Source organism: Podarcis erhardii (assembly GCF_964252035.2).
Source record: "Podarcis erhardii genome assembly, chromosome: 11".
Taxonomy (NCBI): domain Eukaryota; kingdom Metazoa; phylum Chordata; class Lepidosauria; order Squamata; family Lacertidae; genus Podarcis; species Podarcis erhardii.
The window spans coordinates 34,713,681-34,728,068 of NC_138501.1; the positions used below are offsets into that span (position 1 = coordinate 34,713,681).

The following is a 14,388-nucleotide window of genomic DNA, read 5'->3' on the forward strand; positions in this document are numbered from 1 at the left end:
AAATGCTAAGAACCATGCAAGTAGCCAGTAGGACAGTTCAGTTGGTAGAGCATGAAACTCTTAATTTTAGGGTCATGCATTGCAGGGGGTTGGAAGAGATGGCCCTCGTGGTCCCTTCCAATTCTACAATTCTATGATTCCACACCAAGAGGCCTTTTATGTATTTCTGGTACAGTAACCTCCTATGCATTTGAACCTGATTCCAAAAGTAGTATACGATATGACACGGAGCATTGCTGTTTGGAACTCCAGGCAATATAAAATTTTGCTTACCTATTATCCGATGGCAGAAGGGAAAGTAATGCCAAAGCTGAAAGTTTTCTCCTCTCTGGCTGAGTTATATTGTCCATGCGGTCAACCCACATTTCAATCATGTGACCAAGGAGCTGGTGAGGCTAGAAAAAACAATAGATTGATGAAAATCTTATTTATAAGCAATACGGTAATCAAACTACTTAGCTATTTTACAACTGGTGGGTAGAAATGAAAAAGTATGATTTCTTATACAGAAGTTCTTGTTACTATGACAAGCCTAAGTGATTAACTTGGATGTAAAGTTTTTTGCATAACATTCTAACTCTATAACTGGGATGATCATATACACACATGTATATAAATATATAATGATAACTGGTGTTTGGGTGTGCATGTATACACACACACACACACAATTGTGTTAAATATCAGTGTTCCATTTCACAAGGATAAGTTCAAACAAAACTCCATTGAATCAGCTCTATAGCAAAAGGGGATGCCAACACGGACTTTGTAAAATCCTTTATTTTCGGTAGCTTCATATGATTGTATATTTATCCACTATGAAATCAATTTAAAAAACGAATTCAATTTTGTCATTTATTTGACTATAATGGGATTGCTAAGCAGCGCAAAACATTTATCTTTAAGGGTATCCCTTGCTACATGAAACTTGATTTCCTTGGATAGAAATAGTAGAAAATTAACAAGCCAGCCATTTGTCAGCATCACACAGAAAACACTTGCTTTAACAGAATATTGTTTGCTATTAAAATTAATTTAACTTAGCTGGGAACCATATGATTTATTTATTTTTTTAAAAAAGTCATGGTGATCTTTTAAAAAGGGAAAGTGAACACAGATGTCTCCTTATCTGCAGCTGAATGATACTTCCAATTACCTTATTAAAGACTCCAGGTGCTATTACTGACATTTTTGTTGAATAAATAGCTACCTATATTGAGCCGTAGCTTGAATCAAAGTAATTGTGGGTGGTATTCTGCATAAATGTGGCTTTTCAGTGGCAGCTCCCCACATCTCTGAAACCCCCTCCCTTTGAACACTGAAAACCCTCTGGAACAGCCTCCAATGAGGCACGAGGGTCTACCATCAGAAGGAAAGAGCTTTGCTAATATAAATGGACCAGGATCGCACATCCAAGACAAGGATGAGTAATCAGAAGTGGTCTGATTATTTGATCCTTAAGCACTAAAACTGTAGACTTGGGTGTCTTGAAGCAATGTGATGTTCTGCTTTTAGCTTCAAAGTCTTAAAAAGCCCATGGCATGCACTCAGGATATTTCTCCATCCTCCTCAAACCAGAAGACTCAGAAAGCTATGGTTCATAGCTATGAACAAATGCAGTACAAAATAGAAGGACCCAGAGAGGTTATGTGGCAGAAGGAAATATGATTTGTACAACCAACTTATGTCCTGCATATAAAACTAATTCAACATTGTAAAATGTAAGGGCTTACCTCCTGGCCAGACTCACATGCCATCTGGTTCAGAAGCAATGAGAAAAAACTTTTATTTTGCAACAAGACTCTACCAATGACTCCCAAGTAAGTAGACATTACAACTGGGTACCTCTGAAATGAAAACAGTTAATCTTAGCTTTCCTATCAGGCAGAAAAATATAAACATGATAAAAGCGTACTGCAGAAAATGAATAAGAGAACAATCAAACAAGTTAGAAATCCAACAGCACACCACCAATAAACATGCATGGGCATCTATTATAATCAAATCACTTCCTATTTTAAGCAAATAGCACAGTTTAGCTGTGTAAACACTAACTTGAAATACTGTCACTGATGTTCAAACAATACCCTGTGAGATAAAGTAGGCAGCCACATCCTTCCTATTTGGCAGACAATCCCAACTACTGGATATGAAAGGCACATACAATGCTGGAAACTGGAGATGAAAAATACTATAGCACAACCAAAGCACTGAACTATCTTTGTACGGCATTCCATCCAGTTTGCCCTTTGCCATGCTACTTTGGATTGCAGTGCCTAGGGCTCATGGGAAGAGGGTCCTTCTCCTCCCATCATATCTAAGCACAGGAGACTGCCTTCCTAGTCCTGCTAGCTTTAGTCCATCACAGAAATTCACTGGTAACTACAGATTTCTGTATCTCTTTTCTAGTCATCCTCTGAGGCCCTTCTTTGTGCGTGTCTGTGAGAGGTCTGGAGGGTGGCAACATGAGAACAGGCCTTTTCTGTGGTTGCTCCCCATTTGTGGAATGCTCTCCGCAGGGAGACTTCATTACATATATTCAGGCGCCAGGCAAAAACGCTTCTCTTTAACCAGGCCTCTGGATGATTAACCTTCTATGGCTTTTTAAATGTGTTTGTGGGAGAGAAGGTTATGGGTTTGGTTTTGGTTTTGTTCACATTAGATATTCAGTGTTTTCATTTTGTATTTTTATGTTGTGAACCGCCCTGTCGTCTTTGGATTAAGGGCAGTATACAAATTTAATAAATAATAATAATTATTATTATTCTCTTCCCATAACACTATTGCTAATGGCACTGTGCACACTCTGGATTGCAATATACTACTTGACAGCAACGATAACTGAAAGTATAGGTTACATATAAACTTCCAAGGAAATGTTATTGCATTTAAAGGCCAAGCAGAATAGTTACAAAGTTTGCTTCTGACATTGTACACATCATTAGGAAAAGTTTGTTCCAAAACTTCAGATATGAGATAGAAGTACTGAATTTCATCAGTGAGTATGAGATTTATACAACAGCACCCCTGGCTGGAGGAAGATAGAATTATAAGCAAAAGAAACTTAGACCGTTTTTGCATAAGCAAAATTTTTCATCACTGGTGAGTGTACATTATAGCTGGAATGTATATTATTCTGCCTCCTTCTCCATTTTGGAGATGAAGAAGATGGATAACAGTTAGGTTTTCACCATCTAATAAACCAGGGCTTCCCCCCTCTACTTTAAAAAAGTGCTATTAATCCAACAAGTAGCTCATTGTTGCTATTCTCAGTGGTAACACTTCTCATTGCCAAGATTGTATGGAACAGTGTAGTGAAGTGACACAAATGGCTGAAAAAACAATCACTAGATGTGTTAAATTATGTTATTTTAACACGTCCTATTATCAACTACGGGCTATTTGAGGACGTTGCATTTGGAGTGTGAAAAATGGGCTATGAAACAGCTTAGCAGAGAAGTGATTGAAAACCCTTTAAACAAGAAAGAGTAGTTCTGCTGCATTTGAAAAACTAATCCCAACCAAAAAATGAACCAAAATTACAAGTATATGGTTTCAATTATGGGATGTGAAATTTCAAATAAGAAATCAAAATAATCTTGTGTGAAGGCACCCTTTTGGCTCAATTTCTTTTTCTTTAAAACAATAGGAATTGCTGCAATTTCCTGTTTTTAATCACAGGAAAGGATAATGTCTATCCTTCAGGAAGTATTTCATTATAGAATTTTAGGAAAAGCCAAATGCTTTGCTAAGTCCAAGGCAACACCAGGGTATGTGCTTCCTGGAGAAGCAGGAATACCTTCCAAACAGCATGAGAAAGTATAATTTTTAGTATAGCATGCATATATATCTATATTTTAAAAAACCCACCCTCTTTCATGGGTTTTAAAAAAAACCCACCCTCTTTCATGAAGAACTCAAATGCAGACAAAAAATTATCTCTTCAACACTTTATCTGGAGCTACATTTTAACACACAATATACTGTAAATTGTAATTTCTCTTATTATGCCAGTGAATGTTAAGTAGGGTTTCTGTAAAAAATATATTAAAAATAAAACCATAATTAGTATAGGAAATAATCTACAGTAGCAGTGCAATCCTATCCATGCCTACTTGGGACCAATTCAAGGGAACATATGCCCAGAAAAATGTTAGGATTGCAAGAAGCATTTTTTATATATATAATAATAGTACCACAACGGGTCAGTGCATCTGGCTGTTAACCAGAAGGTTGGTGGTTCAAGCTGACCCAGGGGTGGCTGTGAGCAGGATTCCTGCATTGCAGAGGGTTGGACTAGATGACCCTCCGGGTCCCTTCTATGATACTACCTGCTAATATTATTTTGGGTTTAAGGCAGTAGCCATATCTTCAGATGCAATTTGGCAACAGTCAGAGTATCGTTGCATTGCTGTTTTCTGCTGAGCTCTGGAAGCCACATACTGCCAGAAATAAACAACACTACCAGGAGGGGTAGCAAGATTGCTACTGTGGCAGTTTTCCTTGGCCTTAAAGGGCTAAGAGAGGGCTAACAGCAGCATGGTGAACTTTCCAGCAGGAGTGTGCACAAAAGAAAATATTCTGTTGGATCCTGTTTTGGAGTTTTGAAAAATCTGAAGCATTGGCCTAATTCATGGGTAGGCAAACTAAGGCCTGGGGGCCGGATCCGTCCCAATCGTCTTTTAAATGCGGCCCATGGACGGTCCGGGAATCAGTGTGTTTTTACATGAGTAGAATGTGTGCTTTTATTTAAAATGCATCTCTGGGTTATTTGTGGGGCATAGGAATTCATTCATTTTTCCCCCCTTCAAAATATAGTCCGGCCCCCCACAAGGTCTGAGGAACAGTGGACCAGCCCTTCTGAAAAAGTTTGCTGGCCCTTGGCCTAATTGGATGAAATTAGCAAGAATGGTAGCCCCTTTGTGAATTTTGCTGAATTTCAGAAAGATAAGTGTGGGGCATTTTGCGCCAGGCACCTTCAAACTTGCACATAGGGTAAAAAGAGGATCACCTCAGCTCCTGTTCTTTGGCAATTTGTTGGTGGATGTTTCAAAGAAACATTCCACTTACGATTACACATATACATGTTTCTTTCTTAAAGCCATTATAGATATATGTCACTTTCAAAAAAGATAGATAGATACATTTGCCACGAATAAGAAATTCTTACCTCCCCATTTATAATTCCCTGAAACACAGATGGCAAAAGAGGTTGAAACATTTCAGGGCCCAACAGTGGATTGACTTTGAGGACATTTTCTACCACCTGAAAGACATGACACAGATTTTGGTTATAAAGCAGTTCAAGTAAATGATCATATATAATTCCTGGTTCAGTCAACAGGAAGAAAAGGTGGAATGACTAATAAGATGTATTTTCTTATCTGTACCCACATTTCTCTGTGTCTGTGTTGACAAGGGGATTTGTGCTCTCTCCTTCTTCCTCCTCCTCCTCTCACATGCACGGTTGAATTAATTACTTTTGATTTTAATGAAACCAAAGCTTGCTGCTATGTTACTAGCAGAAAGGTCTAGTTTGATTAAAATAGGAAATATTGAATTAAGTTGAGTGCGAGGAGAGAACACACACATACACAAGCACATTCACAATGCCCAAGAGCCATTGCTCTAAGTGGCTGTGGTTTACACTTAGTGATCAAAGATGATTAGGCTATTTTAAAACTTGCATACTACTCAGAATGAGCTGTTTCGGTTTAAGCAACAGAAATGGTCTTTACCCTGAAATGAGAATGTGAGAAAACGGATGTTATCAGAGTGGTGTGAAAGATAGCAGACCACCATCTATAGCAGCCACATATTTTTATTTAGTAATATATGTGTGACTATATATTTACACATACACACACAAAACACATATCATTTCTATACCTCATAATATTAAAAAAAAAAACCTACCGTATTTTTCACCCTATAGGACGCACTTTTCCCCCTCCAAAAATGAAGGGGAAATGTGTGAGCGTCCTATGGGGCGAATGCAGGCTTTCGCTGAAGCCTGGAGAGCAAGAGGGGTCGGTGCGCACCGTCCCCTCTCGCTCTCCAGGCTTCAGGAAGCTATCCCTCCAGCCCGGCAAGCTCCCAGAGCGATGCCGAAGCTGCGCGAACCTCCCAGAGCGATGCCGAAGCTCTCAGAGCAGTGCAGAAGCTACGCGCAGCTTCGGCATCGCTCTGGCTCCCGTTCTGGGGGCTGGGGAAGCTCGGGCTTCCCCCGCCTCCAGCCCCGGGCCTGGGGGGGGGGAAATTTTTTTTTTTCTTTATTCCCCCCCCCCCAAAAAAAAATCTAGGTGCGTCCTATGGGCCGGTGCGTCCTATAGGGCGAAAAATATAGTAAGTGCTGTATTCATATATATTGTAGCAACATAAATGTTATAAAACTTTACAACAAAACCATTAATATAAAGCACTAAAACCGGCAAAAAATACAAAAATAGAGTATAATAGGGGTGATAATTTTATGCCTTTATTCAAGTTTCATGTGAAATGATTCAAAAACTTATGTTTCCACAGACAATAAATTTCACAAAGATCATGACTGCTGTCACTGCTTTGTGAAAAATTAATTGCTTGCCGACTTTTACAGGAGTGATTATGTAAATTCCATTATTAGTAGTCACAACAAAGATTGAATAAGTATTGCAGTAAGATATCCTAATAAAAGTATCTAATTTGCAAAGCTATAATAGCACTATTCCAACATCTTAATTAACATCCTCCAATTGTCTCCCTCTGGTTTCCTAGAAAATACACACATGCTCAACATATTACCATTTACATCCAATAACGACAACAAAAGCTTTTAGCAGTAGCTGCTGTATCCTCAACAGCTTGAAGCTTGAATTGTTTCCATTAAAAGTTCCCATTAAAATATTTACAGGTTTCATAAAAAGAGAATTTTTAATATTATTCTTAATATTATAGTTAACATTACACAGGAATCCTTGTGGGGGAAAAACATATTTGTTTTGGCAAGCCTATCTGGAAACATAATCATATGGTGTGTACCTATTCTAAATACTCCACTTAGAGAGTCTTTGATTCAGCAGCTTATAAATTATTGTAAATAATTTTAGAAGGAAGAGGGTTTTTTCCTCCCTTGCTCTTGCCTTTGGAGCTAAATTCTTTGAATACTCCCTTCCCCAAATAGATGCCTTCTTTTATTTGGAAATATGAGTACACATAGTATATGACTGTAACTGTAAGTGCCTACCTATGCCTAGGAACAGATGTGAGGGACTTCTGGCATTCCAGCTGCCGCTGAACCACAACTCCCATCATTCCTGGCCACTGGCCTTGCTTGCTCAGGCTGACGGGAGTTGCAGAGCAGAACATTTGGAGGGTCAAACGTTTCCCACCCCTCCCCTAAAACAATAAACTTCACCAAGTAAAGAGTAAAGTCTTCACCAAGGTTGTTCATTAATATTCAATGAAGTTACTAGAGGAAAATTTAATGTTTTAAAACTTTGTTACATCCCAGCAGCAGTAAAATTTAAACTCATAAGCAGATTCAATTGTGTAGTATAATTACTGCACTATAAGCAATTCATTCTTGTACTATTTAAAAATTCTACAAAATCAGACATGAAAATAGAACAAAACAAATGTGCACACACCGTAATTTTGGCTGTTCTTGAACATAAACATATTTTAAAAATAAACTGGAAAATTAACCCTTTACCTTCAGAACTTGAACTTGACCATCCATGTTGATATCTTTTAAGACCTCACAAAACGATTTGCAAAGTTCCACTGCATAGACCTAAAGTGCAAATAGCACAAATCAATACACACACCATGCACAATTCTGTAATCAGTCTTATACTTCAAAAAGACTGACATTCACATGAACAAATGACCTTGGGGCTGTTGTTATCTCTCATCCTAACTGACCTCACAGAGTTGTTGTGAGGATGAAAATGAGGAGAACCATGTATGCCATCTTGAACTCGTTGAAGAAAAGATAATCATAATAACTACCTGTTACCAACTGTAGGTGTTCCTTCTCCATTTGATTTGAATATAATCTCAGGCTTAGAAATTGTTCAAGAACTAAGAGCTTTGACTTACTACAACTCTGACTCAAAGAGACCCATACCTGAACAGCGAATACTCTTCCATGATGAACACACAAGTTATATTGGTCATTCCTTCATATTGCATTGCACACTGCTCCAGAGTGAGCAATGGGAGAAGGGGCTACAGAAGGAAGCCCAGTACCTGCCTGGGAAATTTGTGCGTCTCCAGTATCCTAATTCAGCCAGGAAGATATTTTTTGTGGGGGGCAGGGCTGGCAGGAAGTACCTGAAAATCATCATCTTCTGAAAATGCTTTACCATTTGAGAAACACTAGCACCTATGATCATCATTAGCCCATGCTCATAGCAAGCTGAGCTCCAAGCTTCAATTGCCACCTCTAAGTTTCCCATGTGCAGTGGGATTTTGAAACTGGAGGAGTCTGCAGTCAGAAATCCTGATGATATTATGATAAAGTACGGTACTTGAAAAGATGGCATTATATGCTTCCCCCAAATTAAAACAAAAGCTTTATGGGGCAGCCTGTTGTTGATAAAGTTAGCGCCATAACTATAAATATGAGGAATCATTAGCAGCAGTAATTAACAGAAGGAACAAAGGCACTCAGGTACAAAGATTTTGTTTTCAAGCAAATCATCCATTCTAATCAACAAAATAATAAAATACTTAATTGGCTGTGCAAATAGTACACAGATGCTTTTATCATATAGATGGGTATCCTACTAAGCTGTATTCTTTTCAGTGCCTGCTTAAAGCATTTCTGTTTAGGCAGGTCTATCTAGAGACGCATAAATGTTGATGTGTCTTAATCTTTTTAGCTTACTGCTGATTTTAATTATTTTTAACTGTTTACCTGGTTTAGTGGTAATTTTAATATTTCTTAGATGTTTTGTTACAATCTGGCAGTATATAAATTTTGTGAAACAGCAGAAAGTTAAAAATACTAAATCATACTCAGAGTATATGGACTTAAGTTATCCATGACTAACTCACCTATGCTCCATCTGTATGTTAATTTTATTATTATATTTCAGTTACTGCTACATCCACACATTTTCATCATTTGTCTGGTGTGATTTAATTCAACTATTCCAAATTATTTTTCTTTTAGTCCGACTCCGATCACCACCAATTCACTGGAAACAATTTGACAGAGCTAAAAATAAAGCAATTGCAGTGGGCAATGTATTAAAACTGATGCTGATCTTCCAGGTGCAGAGCAGGCAAACCATGGTTTAGTGCTACTTGTATGATTTTCCATTTGCTGAGCATTTCATAAATTCACTCACTCAAAAACAACAAACCATACAAACACACCAGCCTCAAACCATGTTTTGATATCCTGCTTTGGAAGCTTCCTGCAAACCATGCTTTGTGAGTCAGTATAGGTTCAGATATAATTCCAAACTATGGTTTGACTTTATGTTATTTCTGAATATAGTCCTAGACAGTTTTGAGGTGCTCACTCTGCCTAAAAGCAAAGTTGGCCGGCACAGTGAGCTACCATAAATAAAGCAAAACTGTGCTTAGAGTTTCAGAGAATATGTAACAATGAATCCTACTTTATACATACCTGAAGAAATTCAGATGGAGATAGAAAGAGATAGCCATTGATGATCTTAAAGCAGGTTCTGAGGTTTTCCGAACTTAGTTCTACAAAAAATAAACATCACATCATGTTAGGATCTTTGCCACAGTCTAAACCACCTTAACAAATATTATAACACACTGTATTTATCTGTATTTTTTTCTTATAATGTATTCTACCATCACCCATGCATATTTATGTTCACATGAAAAATTATAGACCTAAGGTTCTCCACTCATACTCCGAGCATCCAAGTGACAAGCTCTGAAGTCAATTAATCAGAAACCTAAACATATATATATTGTTTAAAATGAGTTTTTGGTGCCCTAGAAATAAGTGCATAAATCTCACTTACAATTTAATTGGTACCTTGGACTAATGTAACAGAAAGGCTGTTACATTACGATTACAGCCACAGTTCAGCAGGATGAATAAAAAAACTTTCTTGTTAATGTTCATGTGAAAAGTATCTCATGATAACTGCTACTTTCTCAAGTCTAGTTTGTAACTGCAATGTGCAAAGAGCATTCTCCTCCTTTCATCAGCTACCGCTGGAAAGCACACATAAAACTGTACAACTGCCCATGAGGGAGAGTTTGCTGGTGAGCAACAGCAGCAAACTATTAATTCTAGTGAAAGAACAACATTGTGCCAGACTCAACTGCTGAACTCAGCTACTCGCTGGTGGTTTTCCAAACTACTGATCCAAGTGACCCAATTAACTTGCTTATACAAAGCAGGCCAAGTAGGTTTGGATAACTGAGTTAATGCGCAGACCTAATTGTGAACATCTCATTTGGATCTCTGGAAAACAGAACGCTTACTGAAATCAGAGCTCTTTTCCTAGACCAACCCAACCGGATGGCACTAAAAGCTTTCTAAAAAGTTATGCTGCAGAAGGACTTTGCAATGCAGCCAAAGAGAATTCTAGAATTTAGAGAACTAGCAAATTGTTTTACGCAAGATCGGACATTTTGCCCATCTATCCCAGGACCATCTCCTCTGGTCAGCAGCAGCTCTCTAGGGTCTTAGAAGAGTAGAAGAAGAAGAGTTTGGATTTGATATCCCACTTCATCACTACCCGAAGGAGTCTCAAAGCGGCTAACATTCTCCTTTCCCTTCCTCCCCCACAACAAACACTCTGTGAGGTGAGTGGGGCTGAGAGACTTCAGAGAAGTGTGACTAGCCCAAGGTCACCCAGCAGCTGCATGTGGAGGAGCGGGGAATCAAACCCGGTTCACCAGATTACGAGTCCACCGCTCTGAACCACTACACCATGCTGGGTAGAGCAGAGGCCTTTCCTATTACCTGCCACCTGACCTGGAGATGCCAAGGACTGAACTTGGGATTTTATCCATGTATATTGCTCTACAACTGAACTATGCTTCCTGTCTATTTTCAGGCTGGAGGCCACATTACCTACATGGATCTATTTAAGGTTGTACTGTCAACTCAAACTGTCACTATGATAGATTATGGTGACGACATTTCGATGAGTTATTGTCATGACTATGTGTGCCCATCTAGAGGGTCTTCTCGGTAGTGGCGCCCACCCTGTGGAACGCCCTCCCATCAGATGTCAAGGAGGTAAACAACTATCTGACATTTAGAAGACATTTGAAGGCAGCCCTGTTTAGGGAAGTTTTTAATGACTGATGTTTTAATGCATTTTTAATCTTTGTTGGAAGCCGCCCAGAGTGGCTGGGGAAACCCAGCCAGATGGGCGGGGGATTAATAATAATAAGTTGTTATTTTCCGAAGTGAGGACCTGGTGCGAAATGCTGCAGTGTGGAGCAATCCTATTCCCTTTTCTATTCAGCCAGCCACGTCCTCCTCCACGACACTCCATTCCATTCTTGCCATCTGTTTTCCCCTTTCCCAACAGCCAGGAAGCACTGCAGGATAACTGAGCATGCTCGATCCTTTCCTCCCTAAGGTACTTCTCTAAAACCTGGGGTTTTCTGTAGCCTGCCGGTGCCTCCCTTTTGTACGAGAATGTTGTTGCTTTAGCTACAGAAGCATTAGCACATATTATCTCTGTGCATCAGAGATAAAGGGGAACAGTGGAAGTTTAATGGGCACTTTTCAACTCTTCCCCTAGTTTAAATAAATAAATAAAAATGTTTCAAGCACTTGTGTATGAAAAGACTGGCTTCAAAGTATGGGGGAAATGTCTGATAAAATCTCACAAATCCTGTCCTCCCCTGACCCACATTACACTGCATCACATGCTGCTGTGAAATGTGCTGCCCTGGAGGAAATGCAGCAGTTGAAGCTGTAAATCAATCACCTCTAAAGGTAATTTGCACCTGCTTTTGCTCTTTTGCCCAGAGGAAGAACCCCCTAGATCAGTTGCTGTCCAAGTGCAAAAAAACAGCAAGAAAAGGGAGAAATCCTCACATCAGAACAGAAGATGGTCTAAATGCAGCCATAGTTACTCTATGAAAACAAGTGCTAACAATGTCAGAGATAATTTTTTTTTACATGTCATCATTATTCTGGCAATTTGTTAATAGTGGAAATTTGAGAGCCAAATTCAAAACCGATCAAAAAATAGAATGCACCCAGGGTTGGACTAAGACAGGCGCAGGCAAACTCCGGCCCTACAGATGTTTGGGACTACAATTCCCATCATCCCTGACCACTGGTCCTATTAGCTAGGGATAATGGGAATTGTAGTCCCAAACATCTGGAGGGCCGGAGTTTGCCTATGCCTGGACTAAGACCTTTAGAGAACTGAAAAGATTATGGTGTCCCCCATAACGAATACTTAAGTCTGAGCTTTGGCAGACTTCTGGAAAAAAGAGGTTCCAAGCTGAGGCAAAGCCTCTAAGTATGCCCTCCAGACTGATATGCAGGGGCCTCTAGAAAGAAAACACTTTCAGTTATATGTGCAGAGACAGGGACAAGAAACAACAAAGAAGAAAGGCTTGCAGTGTCACAGAACTGTGTAATGGTATATGTTTTCAAAAGAGCTAAGAAATACCTACTTTTATTAAAAGGTTCTCCAAAACATGAACCATAAAGGTTATACTTGGTTAGTGATAATACTACAAAATAGTAAGTGTTTTAAAAAAAAATACATCGCTATTAATATAGTAGATACAAATAAGGGCTCTACAATGATATGCACTTAAACTGGGTAAATACCAGTGGAATTTCAACTTCTTAACTGTCCCTGGATTGCGGCTTTTATGGATGCAGAAGAATATGCACCAAATATACAGATGGCAAATTGTGTACAAGATATGATTCAGGATTTGTTTTTTAAAATTGTTAGATCTTATCACTAGGCTCTTCCTTGGAAGCGGTGTACTTGTTCATCTCCTTACATGAACAAGTACAAATAGTAAATAACATGGCACATGAAATACTGCTAGATAAGTTATGAATGTAAATGGTATCCATGCAGTTCATATTAGATTTAAATATTGATAACTCACCAAGAAGAGCAGACATGTTCTGAAAAATTCGCAGCAACTCTGGGGTAAGGCAAGGGCTATTCTCTAATGTTACTAACCTAGGGAAGGGGGGGAAATAAAAAACTTATTTATCATTGTTTCCATTAATGTTTATTTAGATCTTATTTTATGGTTTGTATTCTGAAATAAGAAAGACCTGCAATAGGTATTGTAGCTTTTCTATGTCTGTATGCCCTTGAACTCAATGAACATTATTATGTTTTTAAACTCCTTTATCAGTCAAACTACAAACGAAGGTCGTCATCATGTGATGATACTCCTAGAGTCAATGGTAACTATTAAAAGTGAAGCTTTCCACTCTGGTCAACTCTCAAGGTCAGCTGTCTCCAAATCTGTCACTTACACATATTATTTAAAATTAATATTTAAAAGCATGCTTGGATATCTAGACTACAAATAAATTTATTTATTTAAAACCATGTATAAAAAGCTTAACAGTCAAAAGTATGATGGTGGCGTACAAAACATAAGAATAAAACAATAATAATACATTAAATTCAGCAGTAAAACCAGAAAGGAACTGTTGGATCAGAATGCAGGAAAGGGGGTTAAAAGATGCTCGAGTTTTTTTCCCCTTTAAAAAAAATATGTAGCTGCCCCAGTGACTTGCTAATATAATACCCTACATCATGAGCAGGGGATCTTTTCTAGCCTGAGGGCCACATTTTGTGTCCATGGTGGGCCTGGCCGCAACAATAAATGGGTGGCACAATGAATATGACTCTTATTTTCATAGGGCAGGCTACATCATTACTGTTGTTGCTGTTGTTGTTAGAATTTATATACCCACAGGCCTCAAGGTAGTTCACAGGATAAAATCAGAATATAAAACCAGACTAAAGCCACACCCACCCACACATGGATTATCACAGTCTGAGGGCCTATTCCAGCTAGGCTGAAGCACTGAATGACACAGGGCAGAGTGAGTGGAGGGCAGCACCTGTGGAGCAATGGTGTGACCTGGAAAGAATCCTGAGGGCCAGATAAGGAGGCCCCTGGGCCAGAGGCTCACCAGCCCTTCCCCACGCATTCTGATCCTTCAACATACCCCAGTCACATTCCTTACCCAAATTCAAATATAAAATTGCTCTGGTTTTCTGAAGGGAGTGGCACAAAATGCTTACCACAATTCTAGTCCGTCTTCTAGAAGATACACATGAGGGGGCTGGGAAACATCAGTGCTTAGCTGAATAACCGGGAGCAGGAAAGGATAAAGATTCTTGCTATCTGCTCCTAAGCCCTGAAGAAATAATAACACATTGATCAGAA

The 14,388-nt window shown here is 38.9% G+C and overlaps 1 protein-coding gene across 1 annotated transcript in view; it reads right to left on the reverse strand.

The window, feature by feature from the left end:
* The window catches only part of IPO11 (importin 11), a 71,103-nt gene that overhangs the window by 23,216 nt on the left and 33,499 nt on the right, over positions 1-14,388 (reverse strand). The window contains exons 20-26 of the mRNA XM_081880819.1: positions 14,244-14,359; positions 13,081-13,157; positions 9,623-9,702; positions 7,694-7,774; positions 5,171-5,266; positions 1,734-1,847; positions 274-395 (exon numbers count right to left, since the gene is read on the reverse strand). Of these exons, the coding sequence (XP_081736945.1) occupies positions 274-395; positions 1,734-1,847; positions 5,171-5,266; positions 7,694-7,774; positions 9,623-9,702; positions 13,081-13,157; positions 14,244-14,359 (686 nt within the window). The remainder of the gene's footprint in view (positions 1-273; positions 396-1,733; positions 1,848-5,170; positions 5,267-7,693; positions 7,775-9,622; positions 9,703-13,080; positions 13,158-14,243; positions 14,360-14,388) is intronic.